At 35.2% G+C, this 25,080-nt stretch overlaps 3 protein-coding genes across 5 annotated transcripts in view; 2 read left to right on the forward strand and 1 right to left on the reverse strand.

Moving 5' to 3' along the window:
- Positions 1-311: 311 nt before the first annotated feature.
- On the reverse strand, positions 312-2,012 carry LOC129241073 (tRNA-splicing endonuclease subunit Sen34). Its single transcript, XM_054877224.1, has 5 exons — positions 1,885-2,012; positions 1,739-1,825; positions 1,414-1,674; positions 1,250-1,357; positions 312-1,196 (listed from the first exon to the last, which is right to left on the reverse strand). Exons 1-5 carry the CDS (start codon positions 1,961-1,963, stop codon positions 802-804), a joined length of 930 nt encoding a protein of 309 aa, XP_054733199.1. The 5' UTR covers positions 1,964-2,012; the 3' UTR covers positions 312-801.
- A 1,844-nt stretch (positions 2,013-3,856) lies between these two features.
- Positions 3,857-8,385, forward strand: LOC129242509 (DNA-directed RNA polymerase II subunit Rpb4). 3 transcript variants are annotated; one of them, XM_054879187.1, is made up of 5 exons: positions 3,857-4,045; positions 4,173-5,046; positions 5,117-5,329; positions 5,390-5,625; positions 5,691-6,185. In XM_054879187.1, the coding sequence occupies exons 1-5, from the start codon at positions 3,982-3,984 to the stop codon at positions 5,918-5,920; spliced, it is 1,617 nt and encodes a 538-aa protein (XP_054735162.1). In that variant the 5' UTR covers positions 3,857-3,981; the 3' UTR covers positions 5,921-6,185. The 3 variants fall into 3 exon arrangements, with proteins under 3 accessions (XP_054735162.1, XP_054735161.1, XP_054735160.1); XM_054879185.1 differs by lacking the exon at positions 3,857-4,045 and having other exon boundaries at positions 4,060-5,046; XM_054879186.1 differs by lacking the exons at positions 4,173-5,046; positions 5,117-5,329; positions 5,390-5,625; positions 5,691-6,185 and adding exons at positions 6,200-6,380; positions 8,047-8,385.
- Positions 8,386-14,029: 5,644 nt separating this feature from the next.
- The window catches only part of LOC129242243 (uncharacterized), a 43,273-nt gene continuing 32,222 nt past the window's right edge, over positions 14,030-25,080 (forward strand). Inside the window, exons 1-2 of the mRNA XM_054878799.1 lie at positions 14,030-14,113; positions 14,301-15,130. The gene's annotated coding sequence lies outside the window, so the exon portion shown is untranslated. The remainder of the gene's footprint in view (positions 14,114-14,300; positions 15,131-25,080) is intronic.

A 25,080-nucleotide genomic window follows, 5' to 3' on the forward strand; every position in this document is an offset into this window, starting at 1 on the left:
CTCCAAAAAAGGAAATCAATTTGAATTGCTTGGAATGGTGAGGTGCAGATAATTAGCAAGACGGCTCGGGCCTAACTGCTGCAGAATGAAGGCAGCACATCTGCTAGAATGCCGAAAAAAGCTTATTTTTCGTAATTTTTCTGAGAAAAATTGTAAATTTACTGATCCAAAAATTTGTAGACAAATTATGTTATCTTTTAACTGTATTTTAAGACTTAGTATTAGTAAAAATATTTATTTGGATTGGAAATTGCTTATAAAAAAATATTTATCGGTGAGAAAAAATCTTCGATTAATTACTAAAAAATATATTTAAGCAGCTTGTGTTAATATTTTAGACTAATCGGTTCAGCCGTTTTCGAGTAAGTGTGTATTCTTAAATGTATAAACATTAAGAAAATAAAATAAAAAAATCGATTTTTTGAAAATTCTAACTAATGTGTAACAAATAACAGGCTTACCGGGTTTCTCAAGAGGCGACTTGAGTATACGACTATGACTATCCCTAAATGTAATCTCAAATGAACTAATTATTTTACATTGAATATGAAAAATACTATGCAACGAAGTCTTTAACAAATATTTAAGAGTATACATAAATAAATGAATAGATTATCGAATGCTTATTTGTTTTACAATGTTATTTAGTTATTTGTTTATGTTTTCCTTTGAATTTGTATTCAGGTAATTGTTTTAAGGAATCAGCATCAGCCAAATATTACTATTCGGTCGGACTCTATTACAAACAATCCCATAGCCGCTTTAAACAATCTTTAAAATTTCCTGCTTGCCTCTTGCGTATCAACTTTTTTTACTTGTTCCTGCTTGATCTTGCTTGTCTCTATTGCCCTCCCATTGCACAGTTTGGTAATGAACTTTACTTTCCGTGCTAGCGCTAGTGCCATCCGTATCATTGCCACTCGCTTTTTCACTACCAAAGTAAGCAAAAACGCAAATCTTATTGACTATCACAGACAAACGCACTTTGGCAATCAAGTGCAAAGGCTCTACTATGGGCGTATCGAGTAATATGACAATGTGTGAAGCGTGATATTGGAGGGGATCACCAGGATAAAGCAGGAAATGAGCGCCGAACGCGTCGCCTGCAGTAACGTAGTAGCCACGCTTCCAAAAATCACAAAAAACGTTATATTTGAGAGAATTCTCAATGGGCGGCGGCTCGACAATTGTGTAAGCTGAAAACCCGTTATATTTAGTATAGAATTACAAAACCATTCGAAACACTTACCGTGTGGTTGTGTATGAGCACAGTCAATTTCGAGTTGTGCATTTTTTCGATCAAAAACGAAATTATCGGCAATTTCCTGCAGAACTTGCGCAGCATCTAAGTTAATATCTATAAAAAAGGAGATTAAGGAATTGTTTGCGATAGTTACGACAATTTGTAAATACCAGCTCCAGCCATGCCCTCCTTCAATAGCTTCTTTCGCTTGCCAGTCAGTATTTTGTCCATATTACGTTCGGCCTCACGCAATTTTTCAGCCTTTAAAGATTCTGATTGTGCAGCAAAACCAGCCTCTAAACGTTCATGGTACTGCACAAGCTCGCTGGCTTCAGGCACACACAATAATGTTTGTTGCTTGGAAACTAATTGAACAATGCCGCGCTCCACGAGAAAGCGAGTTTCATGGGGTGTCAATTCTACTGGTAAAGCTAAAATAGTTCAGGGATTATACTAAAGTAGTAACATGATTTTTATGTACTGCCATAAACTAACTGCAATCGTTGGCGGACCAGCCGCGCGTATTACACGTGCCCACCAGCGCACCCACAATGCGGTGCTTCTGCCGCAATGTCATGTAGTCTGTTAAATGGAGTAAAAAAGGTCATTTATATTGTGCTTTATTAATTAGTTTTGCTCACCATCCACGTTAAACACATAGCCGGTGCCATTCAACAGCGTTAAATTTATTTTTTGTGTAATTTCGTCTGAAGCAGTCATTATTTTATTTACGAATTGAATGAATAAAAATAAGAAAAATAAAACAAGCGCGACACCTATCCGTCATATTTCAAGATAATTACACATCTGTAGGTGACATTTGGAAAATACTAGTGCAGGGTGTTTCGGATGAATATTCAAATTTACAAAATAATGCTTGTGTAACAGGTAAGTTGTAGATCGTACAGCTTATGCGCATACAACCAACATGTGATGCTAAAAGTAACAGAGAATGTCTACTTCGGCCGAACAAATCTTGTGAGCTATCATTCAGAGAATGGTATCCTTGGGTAAATTTAAGAAGTGACAGAAAGTAGGAAAAGGTGGTTGGGTGTATTTAGAAACATTGGTGAATGATGGAAAAATGACGCTAGAAAATTACTCATAAGGAATAATAGAATAACGCGTGGATTACTAAAAGATTTGGAATTTAGCAGTTGCAATCGAGAAAATAAAGATACATTAAAACAATATGAAGAAGTTGTGCTTTTCGCTCAACCAAAAGTAAGGAGGATATGGAAAACACATAAAAAACGGAATTTAAAAAAAAGGAAGCTGATTAAGGTTTTCTGTCATTGTATTTTAAGAATTTTTCTCTCCTTTTTAAACATATTTTCTTTTCTGAACTGTCTGTTATATCGTCGACAAATTGAGCAAGCAATCAATCCACTGGTTAAAATTTATCGCTTCGGCACTACCAGATGTTTTGTTTGTCTACGAAGGGCCGCTGGTTAACAGGTTGGTGGCCTGTAATAGGTAAACTAAGTTTGATAATTAAAAGCACAGATTAAATTATAAAAAAGCGAATCAGCTGCTCCCTTGCTATTGCCTTTTAAACGTTCTTCAACAACAATAGATCTCTTCGATTCAGCAAGCGTTAAAAACCGGCGAATCGAAGGCGCCTTTTGTTGTTCCTCTAACACGCAAACTATTCGTCCAGTGAGCAGAGCTCAAACATAGCGAGCAGAGAAGTAGCGAATCGAAGACACCTCATATCTTCTAACTGTTCAAGGCGAATAGAATACAGAAGCTGGCACCTTCCGAAAACCATTTAATACAAAACAAATAAACAAAAAAAGGAAGAGAAATTTCATATTTGTAAAAATTCAGTGAATGGTGTGGTAATATTGTGACCTTTAAACAAAACAAACTAATGAAAACGAAGTACCGTGTGCCTAGTTTTCGTCTTCACAAAGAAGTAATTTCTCCCAATTTTGTTTTCGGGATATTCAATTATTGTATACAATCATTCTTGCTACCTGCTTACCTGAATACCGAATTTTCACAAATTCCTTTATATCCTTCTTTAGTGCTGCCACATCTTAAAATTATAGAGTGTTAAATAAATATTTAACTGGTTGTTGAGACAATTAAATCATATATTATATTTCATGTAGACAAATTTAACGGCGTGATCATGAGAACGACAATATGAGGGTAAATTACTTAAATATGCAGGATTTTATATATTCACCAGTAAATTGGAGGTTAGATCCATACATTTTGGTCCGATAAAAAAAATTTACACAAATATGTTTAAATAGATTTATGTGGCCTTATTTATGTGTTCTAGGCATACTGACAGACTTGGAATTATAAATATTGACATTTTCACAGCTCGATTCGTTCCACTACGGCAATTTTTTGACTTATTTTTGTCAGTACACTCTCAATTGGATAGTTATCCTTGTCTCTTGAAAACGGAAACTGTAAAGTTGTAAGAAATTTACTGGCTAATTCTCGTTCAAAATAGTTTCAACAGGATTGCGTTGCTTTTTACACCTTTCAATATTATCCATTTTCTCTTTCTGAACACTTCTTTATAAAGAGAGTTAGTTAGTGAAGACGTGCACCTAAAATATCCCTTTTCTACAAATGTGGCAGCACCCGAAATATTAGTTGTCAGAAATGGCAAAGCCACTTCGGCAGTTTAATTTTTTCCTTTAACCATTCTCGAATAGTTCACTTAAAACATTAAACGCGTTTTTAAAGAGTTAAAATTACAAATATCATCAAAAATGTCGTTCATGAATCCAGTGGATATGGTCGAAGAAGATGCGGCAGATCTTCAATTTCCAAAGGGTAAGTGAGAAGTACATTTTCGGCAAATGAGTTCCACAAGTGAAACGAGCAGTGACAAATATGTATTTAGAAAATGTATGCGATACCATTGGGCGCAAAAATATTTTTGATTATTTTCATCTTGTAGTTGAGTTAGAGGTTCCAAACAATTTATCTAGAACAACCGCTCCGAGAAGTGAGCCCAACCAGCATCAAAGCGTTACCAAAGTTCGTTCCAAATCTGACACAAAGTATGTCACGGCTTACTACCACTCCGAAACGTTCAACAAAGCATTGGAAGCGCGCAGCAAAGCTGCCCAGAAATACTATGCCGATTACATTGAAGCGGGTGTGAATAACACTGAGCGCTGCAGCACTTGCAATTGCGATTTGTACGAACCATACATAAAATGTCCCGACTGCGAGCATACGCTGCTATGTATGCAATGCTTCGCGCACGGGCGTGAGACTGCGACGCATCTTAACACACATTCATACGTGATTGTGCGTGACGACATACAGGTATTCCCTGGCGCCAATGGTTGGAACGCGAAGGATGAGCGTATTTTGTTGCACACACTAGAGAAAAAGGGCTATGGCAATTGGGAGGCAGTTGCACATGCATTACATTTCCGTCACAACGTTGAGGAATGTCGCCAACACTACCATAATTTCTATTTTGGTGGAATTTTTGAACGACTGCTTGGGCTGACGCACGCGAGGAATGCTTATTTTCCCGAACGAATGCCGTATTTGGTTAAGATGCGTTCCGTTGATCCGCCACGCAGTGATGAGACGGCTACAATGCAATTTAAAATGATGGCGGGGTATCGGTGCGCACGTGGTGACTTCGATACTCCTTACGATAACTCGGCTGAAGGTCTGTTAACGACAATCATGCAGGAAAGTTTTGCCGCAATAACTGCCACTGACGACGATGAGCAACAATTCGACGAAAGCAGTCGCGCTGTGAATGAAGAGTTACAATTGGCGGTGGTGCGCGCATATAATAATCGGTTGAGGTATTGCAAATGCGCAATTTACATCAAATCCAATAGCTATAAATACTTAGATTTGTTATCACAATTTCAGGGAACGTCAACGCAGGTATCGAATAATGCGCGATCACGGACTGATTATGCCAAATCGCACGCTGGGCTGGATGTCAAAGTACGCGGACGCGCTTGGCTCTGAAGCTAACTGCAATCGTTTTCTTTCTTTTATGCAAATCTGCAACCCAATTAAATTTGATATGCTCGTTGAATCGCTAAAATATTTCTCGGATGTGCAAAAAACCATCTATAGGTTGAAATTTATTAAATATTTCGTTTTTTATACTTACTAACGTTTTCACTACACTAATAGGTTATATGAGCTGCGTCAGAATGGCGTTCGTACACTTGCAGCTGGTGCCTTATACTTCAAATTAAAGAAACGTCGTTTACAACAGCAACGCGATCGTGCGAAAAATGAGACATATCGCCAACTGCACGATTGGCGTAAGTTAATACCAAGCACGCACAAATTGGTACCGAATCCTTTCGCAATGTCCAATGGAGTTACAAATCCCAGAAAGAAAGCCGGGCCCATGGATATTATTGGTTTGTCGCAGACTTATGATAATTTTTTAATGCACTCTAATAAACAGATTTATTTCTCTGTACAGGTATGCCTGGCTACACGCGTCTCACCGAAGACGAACGAAAGCTCTGCAGTGTTGAGCGCATAGCACCGCAAGCATACATGGATTATAAAAACATTTTAGTAGCGGAAAATATGAAAATGGGTAATTTGCGTTTGGCCGACGCCCGACGTTTAATAAAGATTGATGTCAACAAAACGCGTCAAATATACGATTTCCTGATTAAGAATGGACACATAAATGGGCCGACGTGATTTACGAATTTCTGCGTCTCACAGAATGTTTTCGACAGTCAGTTCAACGTTACGGATTTGAATCCGGTCAAAGGCTGTCACTTCAGCAGCAATCCGCAAAAATGTATGGGAATAGTTTTATGCTGTTACAATAACAACCTGAACCAAAATCAATTGACAATTATTTATAGATGTTAGTCTCAGCTATCGTTTCACTTGTGCTTCACATGCATATTTTTGCTACCAGATGTTATTTAAATATGAAAACTAATAATTTAATTTTATTTTTGTGCTTTACAGAATTTGAAAATGCCGAGACTTTGCTCATCTCTGAAGTTCATATGTTACTGGACCATCGTAAACGACAGAACGAATCTGCGGATGAAGAGCAGGAGTTCTCTGAGGTTTTTATGAAGACATATGCATACACAGACAGTTTTCGTAAATTCAAAAATAAGGAAACAATTGCAGCGGTGCGCAGGTGAGTAAAATAGCTTGCGATGTGTGAAGTAAATTATAAATAAATAAAAAAAAACATATAAAAAAAAATTAATTAATTAATAAAAAAATAAATGAATAAAAAAAAACTAAAATTAAAGAAAGAAAATTAAAATTAAAGAAAAAAAAATTAAAAAAAAAATAAAAAAAAAAATAAAAAATAAAAAGAAATAAAAACTAAAAAAAAAAATACAAAAACTACAAAAAAGTGTATAAAAAACATAAATAAATAAACGAAATTTATAAAAAATGCATAAAAAATAAATAAAATTTAAAAATAAATAAATAATTCAAAAGAAAAGAAAAAAAAACAAATAAAAAATTACAATAAATAAAAAAATGAATAAATATAAATAATAATAAAAAAAATAAAAAAAAAAATAGTAAAAAACTAATAATAAAAAAATAAAAGAAAAATAAAAAAAATGTATAAAAAATACATAAAAAATAAATAAAATTTATAATATAAATAAAAAATAAATAAATAATTAAAAAGAAAAGAAAAAAAAAAACAAATAAAAAATTACAATAAATAAAAAAAAATGAATAAATATAAATAATAATAAAAAAATAAAAAAAATAGTAAAAAACTAATAATAAAAAAAATAAAAGAAAAAGAAAAAAAAGTATAACAAAAAAAATGAATAAAAAAACGAATAAAAAAAATAATAAAAAATAATAATAAAACAATAAATAAATAAAGGAATAAAAAATAAAAAAGTAAATAAATGAACTCACAGCATTGCTGATCGGAGGTGGCGAGTGGAAACTACTTGCGTTACGACCAGACAAATCTGGCCATCCTACAATCTGAAACAGACAAAAACCCTTATAAGCCTTTCGAAACACGAACTTAGGCATATAATATCTCTTATCACCGGCCACTGCCTTTTGGGCGAAGATGAGGAAGTATCGAGCAGACATTTGCTGTGCAGTTGTCCCGGTCTAGCCAGAAGTCGACTCGCTCTTCTAGGCTCTCCAACAATTGACAATCTTTCAGTACTCTCGAACCTGAAAATCGAATCTCTCATCAAATTCTCGAAACGAATTAATATCGTTGACCAAAATCTACAATAAAAATCTCGGTTAGGTGGGGAAATCATATAACATAATGAGCTCTAGGGCAACACAACGGACCCAACTTGCGGTCTATGTGGCACTCCGATGAGGGGTCACCCTTAAACCAACCAACCAACCAAATAAATGAATAAATAACGGAATAAATGAATAAAATGGTAAAAATAATAATAAAAAAATGAATAAATAATAAAAGAAATAAATGAAAAAATAAATAAAGGAATAAAAAATAAAAAAGTAAATAAATGAATAAATAACTGAATAAACGAATAAAAAATTAATAAAAAAGGAATAAAGAAATAAAAACAAAAAAACAAGGAAATAAAAACAAAAAACTAAATAAAAATAAATAAATAATATATAATTAAAATAAGACATGAATAAATAAAAAAATTAAGTCATACTCATCTCAACCAACTAACTCTGTAATTCAGCCTATTACATAAACTCATTAAATATTGAATTCACATATAAACAAAAGTAATAATTTGCGCTAAACATTGCTGAAAAACTAATAACAATTTACATACTATAAAAACATTACCAACTAATATAATTTTTTTTCTTTTCAGTCTTTTAATGCAGAAAAAGTTGCACAAATTCGAGTTGGCTGCCCTGGGTAACCTATGCCCTGAAGCGCCAGAGGAAGCTAAGGCGTTAATACCATCGTTAGAGGGACGTTTCGAAGATGAGGAGTTGCGACAAATACTTGACGATATAGGAACGAAACGTAGTTTGCAATACTGATGCGCTTTAATAAAGTGCAAATCTTAGCTATTTTATACCACACATTCTAATTATAATATTATATAAATACATATAAATACGTAAAATATATTGAATTGAATTTGTAAAACAAAGAAAGTAATGTTAATTTGTCTGCTATGCACTTCTTTGTCATATATTTGAATAATAAAAGACTAGTAATAAAAAATAACTAATTATTGTTTTTCGAAATCGTATTGTCATGAGTTCTTCTTCTTCTTGATTGGCCCGATAACTGATTAAGCGATTTTGGCCAAACTTAAAGTGCGGCACTTGGTTAAAGTTAGGTTTTGAGGGTTACGAAGAAGACCGAACGACAACTGCTAACGGTTACATTAACCGCTTCATATCAGTGATGAAATTCATCAGGTGCTAAACACGCAGATGTATTAAGAAATATCAGTCCCGTTGTTGAATGCAATAGAATGCGTATTTATCTATCCGCAAACTGGAGTTTGAGAGTCGTACCAGGGCAATCTTTCCAAGTGGGCAGGAGGCTGGTACAGCTATCTTCACTGACGAGAGTCGGAGCAGGGGTTTGCTCTAAGTCAGCAAATTTATCTATTTACTTCAAATGGCCGAATAGTGCCAGTATTTTTCAGGAAAAAGTCTTTGCAATACTGCTAAGTGCTTGGGGAACGTGAGAGCAAGGGAGATATTAAATTTTTTTCCGATAGTCAAGCCGCGAGAGTACTGGTGGGTGTAATCACAGAGCACAACGCCTGTACTCAGTATATGACTGCTATGCGGGTCGTCAACAGCCTGATATGCCTAGGATAGATGAGGATGACGACACTGGAGAGTATTTTCCTGTAGCTGTCCGGTGTTTTCCAGAATCAGACTTGGGATATTGGGTTGCGATATACTGAGTATGGACCTTTACTCTTCCTCTTCCGGATTTTTTATGATTCATCAATGAAACCAGTAGATTTATGGAAGAGTGATCTCAAACTCATTTTTCCGTCGTAACGCCCACATTTCATCTTTCCTATCTCTATTCTTTCAAATGAATTTTATCCGGGTGTAGTACAATGATCTCCTGACTGAGTGCTTGGACTTGTCCAATCCCCCACGAATCTAATCTAATCTAAGTCATGACGCGATCAAGGCAGATAACATTTCCCTGATCTCAGAGACCTCCTACGCGGTCATCGACATACCCCTGACTGTTGTTAAAGCGGAATTGAATTCAGGAAAGCACAAAAAAGATAGAGCCCCATTTCTTTATGTGCTATTTCGAAAACCCTGTGGCCCCAGTAGAATAGACGAAGGACTCAAAAAATCTTGGGGCTCCACATCATTCAATTTCCAAGCTCCTTGCTTTGCTTACCGGTCCCTCGACGATCGGCTCACATGCGGAAAAGCTAGGTTCACCATTTGACCCACATTGCAGAAGTTGTGGGGACCTTTTAGAAAAGGACATTGATGATCACTTTCTCTGCAAATTTCCAGGTTTAGCAGCTAGACGATTAAGGTCACTGAGTGCTCCTTTCTGCGACAGCCTGTTGTAGTGCGCCAACCTAAATCCCATCAAACTTCTTGATTGCATCAGCATCTAAACATCCACATTTTTTTCTTCAATCATTACACTGAAAATACTTTTCCCAGGAAATCTGGGCCCAACATTATTTGATTGAAATTTAGCAGGCAAGATTAATGGATATTTTTCTATAGTAGCTTAAGGGGTCAGAGGCCCGAAAAAATTATGATTTTCAATCATTTTTTGTAGTCAAAAATATAGCATTAATAAATTAAAAGCATGTTTCGACTTGATTTTAGCAATATTAAAAAAAAATAGTTGTAAAAGTTATCGCTGTTTGTGTGGCAGTTTTATTATAGTTTTATTAATAGATAATCTTCTTTAAAGCTTTTTTTTTTTTAAATTAACAATATGGCGGCCTCTGGAAATATTTTTCAGATTTTTGAGAAAAAACCAACAGTTAATTGTTAAAAAAATCGAAATTTTTGAAAAAAAAAATCTTCGATCAGGCATGAGTTTTTTATGTTTTTCAAAACCAGTATAAATTTTATTGAAATCTACCAAGCGGTTTTTAAGTTACATTGATCACCCGTTCAAAAAACATAGTTTTGAGAAAAATGCATTTAAAATTTTGTTATCGATTCCGGAGCGTCCGAGCGTCCTTTGTGAATAAGTCGAAAAGTATTTGTCGGATTTACTTCAAATTTTCACTCAAAATTTTCAAGATATTATACTTTAAGAAAATGCAAAAAAAAAAAAATACCAGTCTAACGGTTAGACGCGATAGAAGTGAAACCTTCCGGAAAAAAAATGAGAGAGAATGAGACGAAAGCAGCATTAGGAGCGGGATAATTATAGGTTCATTATAATATTGCTATAAAGTTCATATTTTATTTTCTTCATTTTATTATTATTCATCCTCAATGTTTTCAATTTCAACAAATGTTTCGAGTGGCTTATGATAGCTAAAATATGATACAAATGCTTTGGTTTCGATGTTGTCAACATATCTTTGAAAAACCGCGTCAATTGTTGTTTTTGATCGTTGAGGTAAATATTTAAAAATGAAAATATTTACGAATATAAAAATACGGACGCAATACAGCACACGCGGTTGCTATTATGAGCCTCGTAACGCGTATATTACACAGACGTACTAACATACACACAAACATTCGTAGGACGCTTGGTCTAAGCAAGTATTAGGTAGTGTAGTATAGGTATACATAATGCCTTCTCGCTCACCGTGGCTCCGTAATACGCAGGCGCGCACACATACATACGTATGACGCTTGAACTAATCACCAAAGCAAGCAATAGGCAGTGTAGTATACATACTACAATACTCACTATACTAGCGTCGCTCAGCAGTACGCAGCCATACACATATACGTATATCAACATGTAACGCTTCGCAGTGTCGCTTTTTCGTTTCATCGAGTCTCAAATCACTCCCAACGATTCTGAAGAAGTTCTCACTTCAAAAACAAATCCATTTTTTTGAAAATTCTGACTAAACCTAACCCTTTAAATAACTTTGAATTAAACGATTTTTTTTTTAACTCTATAGTAATCAGCTGCCACCCACTAGGACACACTTCAGGGTTAATAAAATCTAAGCATACTTTTTTGTTCGCACTCTTTTCGCCTACTAACATAGTTGAGACTATTGCAAATCCAACGCTTGATTGTGTAATTGGCATTTTCATTGAGTTGCTTTGAAATTGCACCGACTGCAGCAGCTTGAAAAGCTTTGAGTGCCGACAATACAGGTTTGTCTCTAACTAAATTTGGTTCAACTCGGCCTTTGCTGCGGTAAGCGAAGTTGCAGCGTAACCGTTTATGTTGTATAGGAGTTCGTATGTATGTATAAGTATTTTTTTCTATGCAAAAAAAATCATTCAAGTATTTATTTAAAATATATGGGCAATCTAAAATGAGTGGATTTATAGTAGGTAGTCTGAAAAGTTCGGTTCCCTCATGGCCTTCAACTCGAATATCGTAATAAAGCCCGTTAATACAGCTCGAAGATAAATCGCTCGTTTGTTGGAAGAAGTTTATGACTCAAAAAAAAAAAAAAAAAAACAAAAAAAAAAAGAATTTGAAAAAACAAAATGGTTTAACAGTTTTAATTTACAATGCACATTTACATTTTAAGTAAAAGTAAAGACACAATTTCATCTAATGATTTACTCTTAAGGAGGTATTCTAGTGTCAAGGCATGAATTTCGCACGGTTTTTGAAGCGCTGTGCAAGGGAAACAAACAAAATTTTTACCATCCATTTTATTTATCATTTATTTATTGATTATTATTTATTGCAATAAAAACTATCCCAAAAACCAAAAATTTAAAATTGACAAAATTATGCGCAGTCAAAGTAAGGGGTCCAAAAAAAAGGGTGTCCTGGCGTGCATGATTCCAGCTCGATTGGGGATCTGAAAAACAAAAACCAAACGAATTCTGCATTATTATAGATGCCGCTATTTGATAAGTAAAAACAAACAAAATTTCACAATATGGCGGCTGTTTGAAAAAAATGGTTTTTTGCATATTTTTTCAACAATTCCGATTTTCTTTAAATAGTAAATGCAAAGTTATAGTCTCGAGCTCGGGTCATCCGAGGAAGGAATGTGTAATGAACATTCTACCAAAATTTGAAGTAAATCGGTCAATTGGAACTCGAGATATTCTTACCGCCAGCTCGAAAAAAGTAGTTTTGAGAAAAATGCGTTCCAAGGGAAACGCCTACCGTCTTTTGTTGAGTTGAAGCGGGCGGGTCGGAACCGATGCCTTGTCACCAAAAAGACTATAACTCATGAAATAATAGGAATTTTAAAAAATCCTCTTAATGTCTAAACTTTAAAAATATACAAAAAAAATTCAATTTTTTCAAAATTCTACACTAGAATACCACTTTAATAAAGGGTTTCCAATAAAAGGTGTTATCTATCGCTTTCGAGAGATGATTAACGAATTTTTATGGCCGGAATTGGATGGTATTGATCTGGACAACGTTTATTTTCAACAAGACGGCGCTACGTGCCACACCAACAACGCAACCATTGATCTTTTATGGGAAAAGTTTCCGAACGGTGTTATCTCTCGAAGAGGTGATCACAATTGGCCACCGTGACTTTTTTATTTGGGGCCCAACGGCCCAGGGTCGATTCAAGACCTCAAAGATGGAAACTTTGAGGCTATCGAGGACATAGGGCAGCCACTTTGCAATTCGGTTATGGAAAATATGAAAATTTGAAAAGGATATTGTCCTACAAATGTGGTCGTGGTGGTCATTTGCCTGATGTTATTTTTCACTATTAACGGCAAACCTTCCTCTTTATAATGAAATAAACATCCGATCATTTATATTATTATAAAAAATAGCATTTTTCTTTGAATATCAAAATAACACCTCTCATGAATTTTTTTTAAACAGCATAAATAAGTAAAATATAAACAAACTGCAGCAAATCGAGTTGGAAATTAAATTTGTAGAAACCTCATGACTTCAACACCTATCTGGCTATACCGACAAAACCTCAGAAAAATCTAACTACTGAGTAGCCTTAAGTGTAGCTTCTCAATCAACTTTAGCTTTTACTCTTCCAGCCACCAGAAAAAATCTCTCCCAGATTTGCATGTTGCATGCCTGAAGTTGGAGCCCACGACTATTATATAATCAGCATACCTGGTCTAAAGCGGCAGGTCATAGCAGCTAAAGAAAAAGTTAGTTTTATCGCGAAGCGGCATTTTAGGTGATTATTCAAATGAAAACACCAACACCAAAAGTAGCGGCGCCAAACAGCTGAGAAAGCTGGAAGTCAACGTGAGCCGCAAAATACTGTAGCCAAAAGAGAAAACAACAAAAACAAAAAACGCTATAAAACTATGAATATTAACAACATGGAATGCGCCAACATCTCTCAGCGATGAGCAGAAATTAAAAGTAAGCATTGCGGAGAAAAGCTATAAAAATAAAATCAACAACCGAGTCAGCGTAGTAGAAGCACAAACAAAGAGGCTGAGTTGAGAAGCACCTAAGAGAAAAGCAGCGGGAGTAGCACCTAACCGCAGCGAACAGCCAATATTCGTGCGCTGAAATCATGGACACCTACAGCAGCGTCGAAAACGTCGACGTAGAAGATGATGTCGCTAAAATCAGCCACTTTTCGAGCACCAACATTAAGAAAATCTTGCGTATCTCCAAGATCGCAAAGACGCGTCGCAACTGTTGGCCCCCACACACACACACACAAAGTCGCTCAAAGATGAATAGAAATTGTACGAGTTGAGCGCGGAAGGCGGGCGGTGGCATTAGTAAGGTGAATGAGGTTTTGTAGAGCAGCGACTGCAGTTTCTATGGAGAGGCTGATTTTCGGGAAATACAAATGTGTATGTATGTGTGTGCAAGTATACTATATTTGATTGTGCTGCGAAAAAGCACCGTTACCTAGCATGTGGTTGTTGTTATTGACTTTGCTTATTTTTCATCAATATACGTGCATTTATACGTATTTATTTATTTAATTTTTTATTTTTATTTATTTATTTTTTTGTTGAAAAACAACTGACTCCGTAGCCAACAAGATCAGCAGGCGTCGTTGAGCGACGAAGATCAAAGCTGGTTGTGCGCTACAGCGGCGCGGCGAGAAGATACACTGATTCAGTCAGCAGTGATCAGCGAACGACGAGTACACCAAAGTAAACTCAACGGCAACGGCAACAGAAACGGAAAAGGCAACAATTATTAGGCAACTCACCGAGCTATCGACGTTTTTGCATTGTATCACGATATATATTAGGTAGTATGTGGAAAACACGCGGGTGAATGTGAAGAAACACGCGGCATGCCGAAAATCGAACCGATCTATCGAAGAAACGACTGTTTTCACACTTTTTACGGTGCAAAATTTGCTGATTTTTCATAATTTGCATGAAAGTGCGCGCATTACTTGTAGATAATACTCATTATTATCTTTTCGTTGCTGCATTGTGTGTTTGTGCTTTTTTATTATATTTGTTTTTTGCAACGTCTCCAAAGGCATTGAAGTGTCGGTCAAAGTGATGGTAAGCGGGCGGCGCGCAACACTTTGCGGTCTCGGTCTTAATGCTTCTATGCCAAAGTGTATTTAAGTTCACACATTGTGCTGATTGTTGTTGGCATTAATATTGTCGAATAAGTGAAAAATATTACACGCTGTGAAAGCCAAAGCCAATGATATTAAAGAGCCATTGGAAGTGCATAAATATTTACACAAGAAAAAAGTGACGCAAGAAAGAAAACGCAAACGGAGAGAGGAGTAGAGTTAAGGTGTTTTATTGTATAATAAAAAAAAAACCGCATCTACAGACTACGTTGCAGTTTGCAGTTGTCGGGGCACAAAGAAGCGGCGTTGAAAAATCTTGCTGGTGAGTGGTGAAAAAAGTTGAAGTGACTGTATCGTAGTATAAATCGTATTTAGGTACAGTTGTATGTGTTCATTAGTATACTACCCAATACAAAAAAAAAGTATGCATATAACCACACATGAATGTGTAATGGTGCGTTCCAGGAAAAACCGGGCAATATGAAATTAGAGTGCAAAAAGCCACAACAAACAACTGAAGTTTCATAACTGCGAAGGGTGTGCGCAGCTGAACTGGCATATCTGCAGAGCTTTGAGCTCATTCGATTTTATCAGTGTTTACTTTAGGAGGAGTGGGTGAATAGACGGTTGTTAGGAGGAGCAGAAGTGAAAGGCTGAAGAGTGAAATGAAGATGCATGTTGTGATCTATTACCTTTTAACCACGAGTGAGAGACCACAGAAGGTGGCACATACCGAGCTACTGCTCCTCGCCTCTCAGTGACTTTTATATAATCGGCTGAGCTAAGTTGACGTAATTGTAGATCTTTGTTTACATTTTTTTGTTTACAAACAAATTTTTTCTTTCTATTCTTTTTCCTTTTATCTTCTTTGTTTATATTAATCTAAACCAATTTTTCATTTTTGCTAAAAATTCTTCGCTATTTTGATATTCTCTTCATAATTATCTCACACATTTCACTTAAATTACGTTACATTGAAGCTATACTCACTTTTTCACTTCAGTCTGCGAAATCTCGTTTCCTATAATTTTTTATACTTCATGACTACGAAAGGTTTGGGGACTCCCTAACATATCTGTAGAGCTTTGACCAACCAGCTTATGCGAATTTATCAGTGCTAAGTAGGAAACCGGAGCGGGTTTGAAGGGAGGAGCTGAATAGAATCCGAAACTGTACTTATCTCAGCTTACACTCGCACAAATATCTAGAACATCGGAACAAGAGGAGGAACTAACTCTGGGCGCACAGTATATAAGGGAAGTCTTGACCTCACATAGGATTACCAAAATAATGCTACGAATTTGCAACACAAAAACAACTGACTTTATTTTATCACTTCTAAGGAAGGAAATAAAAAATGTAAAATATTGGGTGGAGTACTGACGGGATATTTTCTCACTCCATATCACGCAGACCCTTGTGACCTATGTAAGATGTATTCAGATCAGCCAGTTATACCTAACCTAACCTATGCCACCTCAGCTCAATATTTGTGATGGACTCTTACTGCTGGGAGGCAGTTAGTCTACGACCTGCGAGGCCAATTGAAGACGTTGGTAATCATCCATAATACCACCTATTCAATGACTTTAAATCATGCAGGTTGAATCCCAACGGTTTTTAAGCACACCTCCAGTAAAATATTTCTTTGTATTACAAAAAATGAGATCTTAGTGGCTTGACTCTCCAGGTGGCGTTCACTTTTGCAGAACAAATGCTAGGCGAATGAAAAAATAAGCAATTAGTGCAAAACTCACTCTTAAGCAATGACATTCGAAGCAATAAATCAGAAGGTTTCAAAGGAAGTAGAATTAGAGATTTACTGCCTTATTTTTCAGAAAATTTCAAGCCGCCATAACAAATCTGAGAATTCTAAGAAATATAAAAAAAGAGGTTGTCTGTAAAATCGGTTTACTGACGATAGTTTAACGTGACAACGTCATAAGAAAATACTGATGTAATGGTTGCAATTTTCAAAACAAAATTTTAATTTTATTTGTTTGATAGATATTTTGTATGGATATAGAGAAGGAGGTAAACGTGAAAAATGACGAAACATTTATCAAATTCATGAAAGATATGTTCAATTTCGATTGTGCATCAGACGTTAATAAGCCAACAACACATCATCGATTTGCCTTTTTCAAGAGACATTACACACAGGAAGAAGGCATATGCAAATACAAATATGTGAATTTATATACATACATATATATGCTCACTCAAGTAGGAGAGAGCCAGATGTCGAACGTTGCCGAATGTGGGGGCCGATTGTGCTCTTTGTCGTTCGTTCCGCGCTTTCGCTTGCAGTTCAAGCAAGATAACGACGCATGAGCAAGATAACGACGATTAAGCACATTTTTTCGTTCGTGCAGCCAGCTAAATCGAATTATAAGACGTTATCACGCCAAAAACTTAAATATTGTATTCACAGCATTTCTGTTAAAAAATACATCATCTTAATGAAGCAAAAGCAGATACGTAAAAGGAAAATGGTTTGTGTTGTACATCTCCATTGGGCTAGAGTGTAGACAAGAGAGCCTATGGTTTTTTCCATTCCCTTTCCGACATCGCGATATTAAATATCCGGTGTTTTCTTTAGCTGCATGAGAACTATCGGCATCGATAATTATGTTTTGACAGTTGGGAATGGCAAACTATATTAGCATTTCTGTACAGTAACATTTGGGAAGTCATCATGAGTCGTTCAACGCTTCCAAAATGTGGAAATTCACTTTACAAAAGCAAAAAAAAATCTGTTCGCGAAGATCATAGAGTACTCGCGGTATCTTTTCTTTCAAAATGAGGAGCGAACTGCCGTTATGGTGAATGGCGCTATGCTGACTGAATTTTTGTTTCCAAAATTTAATCACCTAAAACGACATTTGATTCCAATAATACTCTTCAACTTCAGCGCGCTCAAGAATTCAAGTATTCCGAAATTGGACTGATCAAGTGGACCATCCTGCCGGATACCATATTCAAAAAATAAATGCCATGAAATATCTGCTGGGTTATAATAAAAAATGTATTTCAATAATATTTCTGTTTTTTATTATCATTTTAAGTTCTTAAGCTCTTAAAAAACATTCAATACGAGCTCCAACCCCTCAAAGAGCAAACATTTTTGTGAAGCTCCACGTTCCCCCTCAGAATTGTAAATCCACTTCTTCCAACAAATCCACTCTTTCCAGCAAATCCAACACTTCCACAAGACCCACTTATAGATCTGCCTTTGAATCGTTTGAAAAACATAATATAACTACTGAGTTATCTGGCACCCACTTAAGTTCAAGTTTCATATTGCTATAGAATTAAATACCAAATTACATTTCTGAAAAAAAAAAAAAAAATGCGAGCATTTTCTAGAGCATTCAATGCTGCTAAGGTGACACTGCAGTGTCTCATTTGGTCTCTTAAATTCCATCAGAAACTTTGTATTTAGGTTCATGTGGGCACTACTGCTATTTTTATTCTCAAAAATATTTATTTTTTCCTCTCCACTTTACTTGGAGTGCCCCACACATGGTAACATGTTTACATTCATACTTATACCTACAGGCACTGGCTACTCAATTATGAATGAAAAGTCTGAATAGTTCTGAATTTTAACTGTTGATAAAAATAATACGTATTATTATTATATTATTATAAAATAGAAAAACGCATTATTTTGTGCATTTGCAGTGATGTATAGTATTGATATGTAATTTAAAACATCTCATAAATCTAATATTTTTTCGGCGCGTCTTAATTTCTATGAGTGCCTTCATTCTTGTGAGCATGTTTGGATGCTATTTATTAATATTATTTCGGTTGAGCGACGACATTATATTGTAGGCTTACCACAATTTTCAACGGAAGAACTAGAGAAGAGCCGAGCTAAGGCACTTAATAATATTTAGCAAATTCAAAGTATTAATGATTATCTTAGCTGTACGACATGGTGCGCCGTCCTGCGGGAAAGTACTTACTGATGAGTATATCTCTCCTTGGAATGGGCGAGACTATCTATAAATTGACTCAGAACTCTAATGTGCTGGACAGGGAGCAGTGATTGTAAAGGTTTTCTGTACCTTAAATTTCTAGACGACAGCTAATGCAAGTGGCTGAATATCTTTACCTGTTCCTCTTCACAAATTTTTTAACTTGCGTTATCGCTTCTACTTGTTTTTTATATACACATAGTATGTACATTTTTTATTACTTACGGTGTATACCTATGAAACGAGAGCTTTTTTTCAATTTCAAACTTTTATTAACAAAAAATGGTTACAAATTTAATCTTCAATATAATAGCCATCGCTAGCGACACATTTTTCCCATCTCTCAGGCAATTTGTGGATAGCGCGAAAAAAATTGGCCGTCTTTGGCCGCAAACCAATCATCGAGCCATTTTTTGGCTTCTTCATGAGAATTGAAGCGCTGCTCGGAAAGTGCGTGGCCCATCGATGCAAACAAATGATAATCGGAAGGCGCCAAGTCTGGTGAGTAAGCCGCATGCACCAGTGGTTCCCAATCGTACGCCTCCACCAATTCCCGGGTCGTTCTTGTTCGATGTGCCGGTGCATGTGGCACTGCATTGTCATCAAGAAAAAATACTTTGTGACGCCGATCGGCATATTCCGGGCGTTTTCGGTGTATAAGTGCTGTTCAAATCGGCCAATTGTCGTTGGTAGCGTGCACCGTCAACTGTTTCACCTGGTTTTAATAGCTCGTACCAAATCATACCACGCTGATCCCAGAAAACACACAGCATTGCCTTGCGGCCGAAGCGATTTGGTTTGGCCGTTGTTTTTGGCTTGTGACCGGGCGGACTTTACGATCGTTTACGCTTGGGATTGGAGAATTACACCCATTTTTCATCACCCGTAACGATTCGGTGCAAAAAAGACTTCCTTTTGAACCGGGGGAGCTGCATTTCACAAACGGTTTCACGATGTCCGCAAATCGTAGTTTGAAGGCACGAAATTCGACATTTTTAAGAGCGACAGAAATGCATTGTTGTATGAAACGTAACAAGCAAGTAACTTAAAGATACTTACAATACAATAGTCTTCAGCTTTTATTTTTACATTATTTAAAAAAAAAAATGTGTCTGCTATACTTACTGAGCGAATACAAATCAACAGGTGTTTACCCTCCTAAGATCTTTAAAAGTTGGTTTAAATTACCGACTGCCAATTCTACTAATATTTCACAAAAACAAAAAAAAATATTAAGGGAAATTAGCGTGAAACAGTTATATTTTGCGAGCTAAATTGAAATTGAATTATTGTGGTCACGAAATGAAGGTTAAGTAAAAGCAGCAACTTATGGTGCTCACAGTCACCAACGTAAACGTGCCAGCTGACACGATAAAACCAATGAGAGTCCCATGTAAATGAATTCTCACACTGTTCTGTAGTATCGTAGATTTTATCGTAGGATTAGAATTGCGTCAGCTGGTTGGTCGCTCACCGCACAGCGTTGCCAAACAGTACATTTGAAAACATGTACAAAATAAATGTAGAAAAATTATAATATTTATTAAAATAACTTAAAATCAATGTTGAATAATGCTAATCATAGATAAATGAACTATTTGCATTTATTGGTTTTTGGCTTTGGTTTCTTATACAATTAAAAATTGTAACTGATAACGCGGATATGTGAAAAAGTGTGTATGCAAAAATATCAATGCAACATTGTGTCGATACAATCAAACACAAACCGATGTATTGTGTAAATATGTAACTAAAAGGACGCAATTCTTTTCTACGGGATACGTTTTGCTCAATTTTGTGTATCCAACGGGCAGCGGAAAGGGACTACGATACTTTGGTGAGTACGAGCACCATTATGTTTAAATTTTTGAAGAGAGATTTTTAACGTCAAAGCTTTGGGAACTGCCTTTTAATAAATCAGCACAGACGGAAAATGATGCGCTTATTTAAAAAGAGAAAAAGGGGAATATTACAAAGAAAAAAAAAATCTCAAAAAAGATTCTAATTCAAAAACCCAAAAGGGGTTTACTACCTAAGATCTTTAAAAATTAATGCACGTAAAAAACACAAAAAGCAGTAATCGGTCACAATTCAATGGCCACGGACTGCAGAATGCACGTAATTTGTGGAACGATATTTGCCTTTGTGTATGTGGGTGGTGGTGTGACATATTGTGTATTGTGGAGGCTGCAGCACCAACCGACAGCAATAGCAGTGCACGACGCTCTGTCATATGTAGAGCTGAAAGTTGTCAAGCGCACACATATGACCAGCAACAATTGGCGCGCCAAGTCATTGCAGTCACAACAGTTGGCGTGTTAGCCGCGGGACCCATACAAGTAGATTGGCCCACTGACGTTGCGAGAGTGCCGGTAATACAAACGCGTTGGAAAGTAGTGATAAATAGTGAAAGAAGACATAGGAGAGAAAATTAAATTTTACAAAAACAAAAATAGTAAATTTCAAAAGTGAAAAGTTGTATTTAATAAACTCATTTAGGTGATATTAGAAAAAAAAACATTAATTAATTTTTGCAAAAAATATATTACCAATATCCATTTCTCATTACTAATTTACAAAAACAAAGTTATAATGCATTAATAAAATAGATAAAAAATAAATAATGGTATTGATGTGAATTCCCTCTTAGCCAAGATAATATGTTTTAGGAAGAAAAAGTGACAAATGACACTGTACAACAAAGTTAAAATTTTCAAAATAATAAGTTCCGCTAACGGAATATAACGAATATAGAGATTTCAGCGGATGATTTAAAACAATTTTATTTTACTATTTTAAAGCCGTTATATACTGATTTTATGCGTTTTTTTTACTATTTTCACTTAAAAGGTCAAAAAATGTGATATATAATTATAGCTGTAAAATAATTTAATTTAGTAAATTTCATAATATTTTTTTAACGAATTAAGATTATTAGTATGTTATTTGTAAAAACTTCTGTATTAGTCTACTTTCTGCTCAAATATGAACGAGACTGATGTAATAAAACACAAACGGTTAATTATTGTTCAATTTTTATTTTATCTCCTTCAAAGTAATAACCATTGGAGGCGATACACATATGCCAACGTTTTTACCAATCATCATAGCATTTCTGGAAGGCCGATTTCGGTATGGATTTCAGTTCCTTCTTCGAATTCTCTTTTATGACTTCAATTGTCTCAAAATGTTTTCCACGGAGCGGCAACTTGAGCTTGGGAAACAGGAAAAAGTCACATGGAGCCATATCAGGCGAATACGGTGCTTGCGGAACGATATTAACATTATTTTTGTTCAAATAATCGCGAACAAGACGTGATGTATGAGCTGGTGCATTATCGTGATGCAAGAACCATGACTTGTTGTCCCACAATTCCTTCCTTTTAAGACGAATGTTCTCGCGCAAACGCTTTAAAACGTCTAAATAATATTCAGCGTTAACCGATCGGCCTTGTGGAAGGAACTCCGAGTGCACCACACCTTCGTAATCGAAAAAAAACAGTCAGCATAACCTTAATTTTTGAGCGACTTTGGCGTGGTTTTTTGGGTTGATGTACGGCCCTCTTTGAACGATTTGTACCACTGGAAAACACGTGCACGCGATAGAGCAGAGTCCCCATAGGTTGTCTGCAACATTTTTAAGGGGTCTGAAGCCGAAATTTTATTGGAATAACAAAATTTCAAACAAATTCTTTGTTCAACTTGAATTTCCATCGTTAAATTCGAAAAACACACTCGAGCTTGACTTGTTTACAGTAGCACAGAAAACAAACTATGTGACATATCACGCTGAAATTTGCCATGTAAGCTTATAACAGTCCTACCATCCAACAAAAAATTTATTTTTGCCATATGTCATCCGCGGACCGTTTTATTGATAAAGTCTCGTTCATATTATTTGTTTTTGTTACCTAATTTTTTACTTAAATAAATAAATAAATAAAGATTTGAGAGTTTAATTGTTTCTAATTTAATTCTAATAATTTTTGATAAGTGAACTTAAATCCAAGTTGAAAACTTTGTGCAAATTAAAAACAAAAAAATGTTCATCAAAATTCCACCCTTCTCAATCAGAATCTTTAGAGTAGTTTTATGGCCCATCGGCTTTGGGCATAATAAAGTGCAAGTTTGAAGTGGCTCAAATATCGAGTTGATTTTTAATATTTTGTTTTTTTGCTGACGGTATTGGCTGTTTTCATCTATATCAACAAATATCGAGCATTCGTTATATGATGGAAACGCACAAAATCGCCAGAAAAAAATTGTCAAAACCTTAAATGAAAATTTATAGAATTTTTTTTAAATATGCACAAAATTTAGTTATCGCCGTGTGTAGTTGAAGGAAGTTAAGAGTAAATATGTTCTAAAGGAAGTTTTCATGCAGCTTTGCTGAACATAATTATTTTTATAGATAATAATTTATTATAAGAATATCGTGAATTTAGATGTCCTGCCAAACTAAAAGGGTTAAGCCATAAACCATTAGCAGACAACTTTTTTTGTGCTATTATTTGAATGGCAAGATAAAAATCCAAAAATTGCCAGGGTATCCCACTTTATTTTTAATTTATTCTAAAATTAAACGCTACTTGTCTAAAATTACTTGTCTGTCCGTTATTACGACAGCTCCTTCTTAAATTTATGAATGTTCAAAACGCCTGGTTGGCGCGTACGCTATAGCCGAACTTCCTTCGCGACTCGATCAGCTTTAAAAACGGTGTATTACAGACAGGGCCGTAAAGAGCATATCCGGGCCCCGGGGGAAAATTACAAATGCGGGCCCTTTCCAATTACATTGTCGGGCCTAATTACAGATATTATTCCTATAAGGCATCGTCAGCACCGTGTTATTTTTTTATTTTGTTGTTTTTTCATGTTGTACAGTGTAATTTAAACAAGTGAAGTAAGCAGCGCAACAGGTAAAAAATATTAGTTGGAGGAAAACAGGAAAGTAATTAAACGCAAATGAAAGTAAAATCAGTGGAAGCTAAGAAACGCACGCGGCAGCGTCAGCTCGGAGTGAGACTAAGGAAATATTCCAAATAAAATGGCAATATAGTTACAAAAACTTGTTTGTGGTCGTTAATAGGCAAATGCGGATTAGTATTAAAATCTCAGTTTATTTCGAAACAAATGCAGTCTGCTGCGTCAAAGTCTTCGCACTGTTGGTATGTTTAAGCAATCACACAAACATTCATTGATTTAATTTGCTATTTGTGTTGTTATTTTTTTGTTCCTGTTCTCTGAGCCCAATCGGATGCCGTACATAGTTTGCATAGCTTTTCGAGCGAATTTTTCGTGTTATCAGCACAAAAAAAGGGATTTTTTGTGAGTGTTTTGAAATTTAAATTTAAATTCGCAAGAATCACATTTTTATTTAATTATATTAATTGTTCTGTCACACAAATTAATTACTTTGCTCATACTAGCAGTTTGATTTTGAACAAAATTTTATTAAACAGCAAAAATAAACGAATTAAAAATTTTGTGCAAAACCCCATAATGAAATTAAATGTTAAAATTGCACTAATTAGTTATGACACCACTGCAGCCATTACCTTAATGGCACAGTAGCGTAATTTTACGGTGAATACTTATATTTCCCAACAAAAAAAAAAAACCATATTACAGAAAATTAGCGTGAAACAGCTATATTTTCCGAGCTAAATTGAAATTGAGTCATTGTGGTCACGAAATTAAGATAACAAGAAATGCATCAAACTTGTGTTTGAATTTTTAAAAGGAAGATTTAGCATCAAAACTTCGCCAACTGTTCTCTACTAAACTCATGCATGCAGATATGCGCAAGAAAAATATGAAAAATATCACAAAAATGAAAAAAAAAATCGGAAAAAATTTCAGCTCAAAAACCCAAAGGGTACTGAATTACAATCTAAAAAAAATTAGAATTTAAAAAAATGTCTTCTAAATCAGGATAGAAATTTTAATAGAGCGGCAGTAAATATACTTGACAGTCAACTAGTGTAAAGGCGAGAATGCCAACATATATAAATAATTGTCTTTAATTCAAAATTAATACCAGCGTTCTCAACTACAAACGCTTCTTTAATATTATATTTTAATGATTTAAAACGAAATCCATACTGTAATATTGATACTTAATATTTTTTATTGTTATGAAAATTACAAGACGCATTGTTTTCTATTTTTGGAAAATTTTGCTTAACTCTTAACTTAAATTAAATTAAATTTAAATTTATCCCAACAAACTTGGTGACAACCCTAATAAAATATTATTTCCTATTCAATTATATTTATTTTTCTA

This window comes from Anastrepha obliqua, chromosome 3, assembly GCF_027943255.1.
Source record: "Anastrepha obliqua isolate idAnaObli1 chromosome 3, idAnaObli1_1.0, whole genome shotgun sequence".
Taxonomy (NCBI): Eukaryota; Metazoa; Arthropoda; class Insecta; order Diptera; family Tephritidae; genus Anastrepha; species Anastrepha obliqua.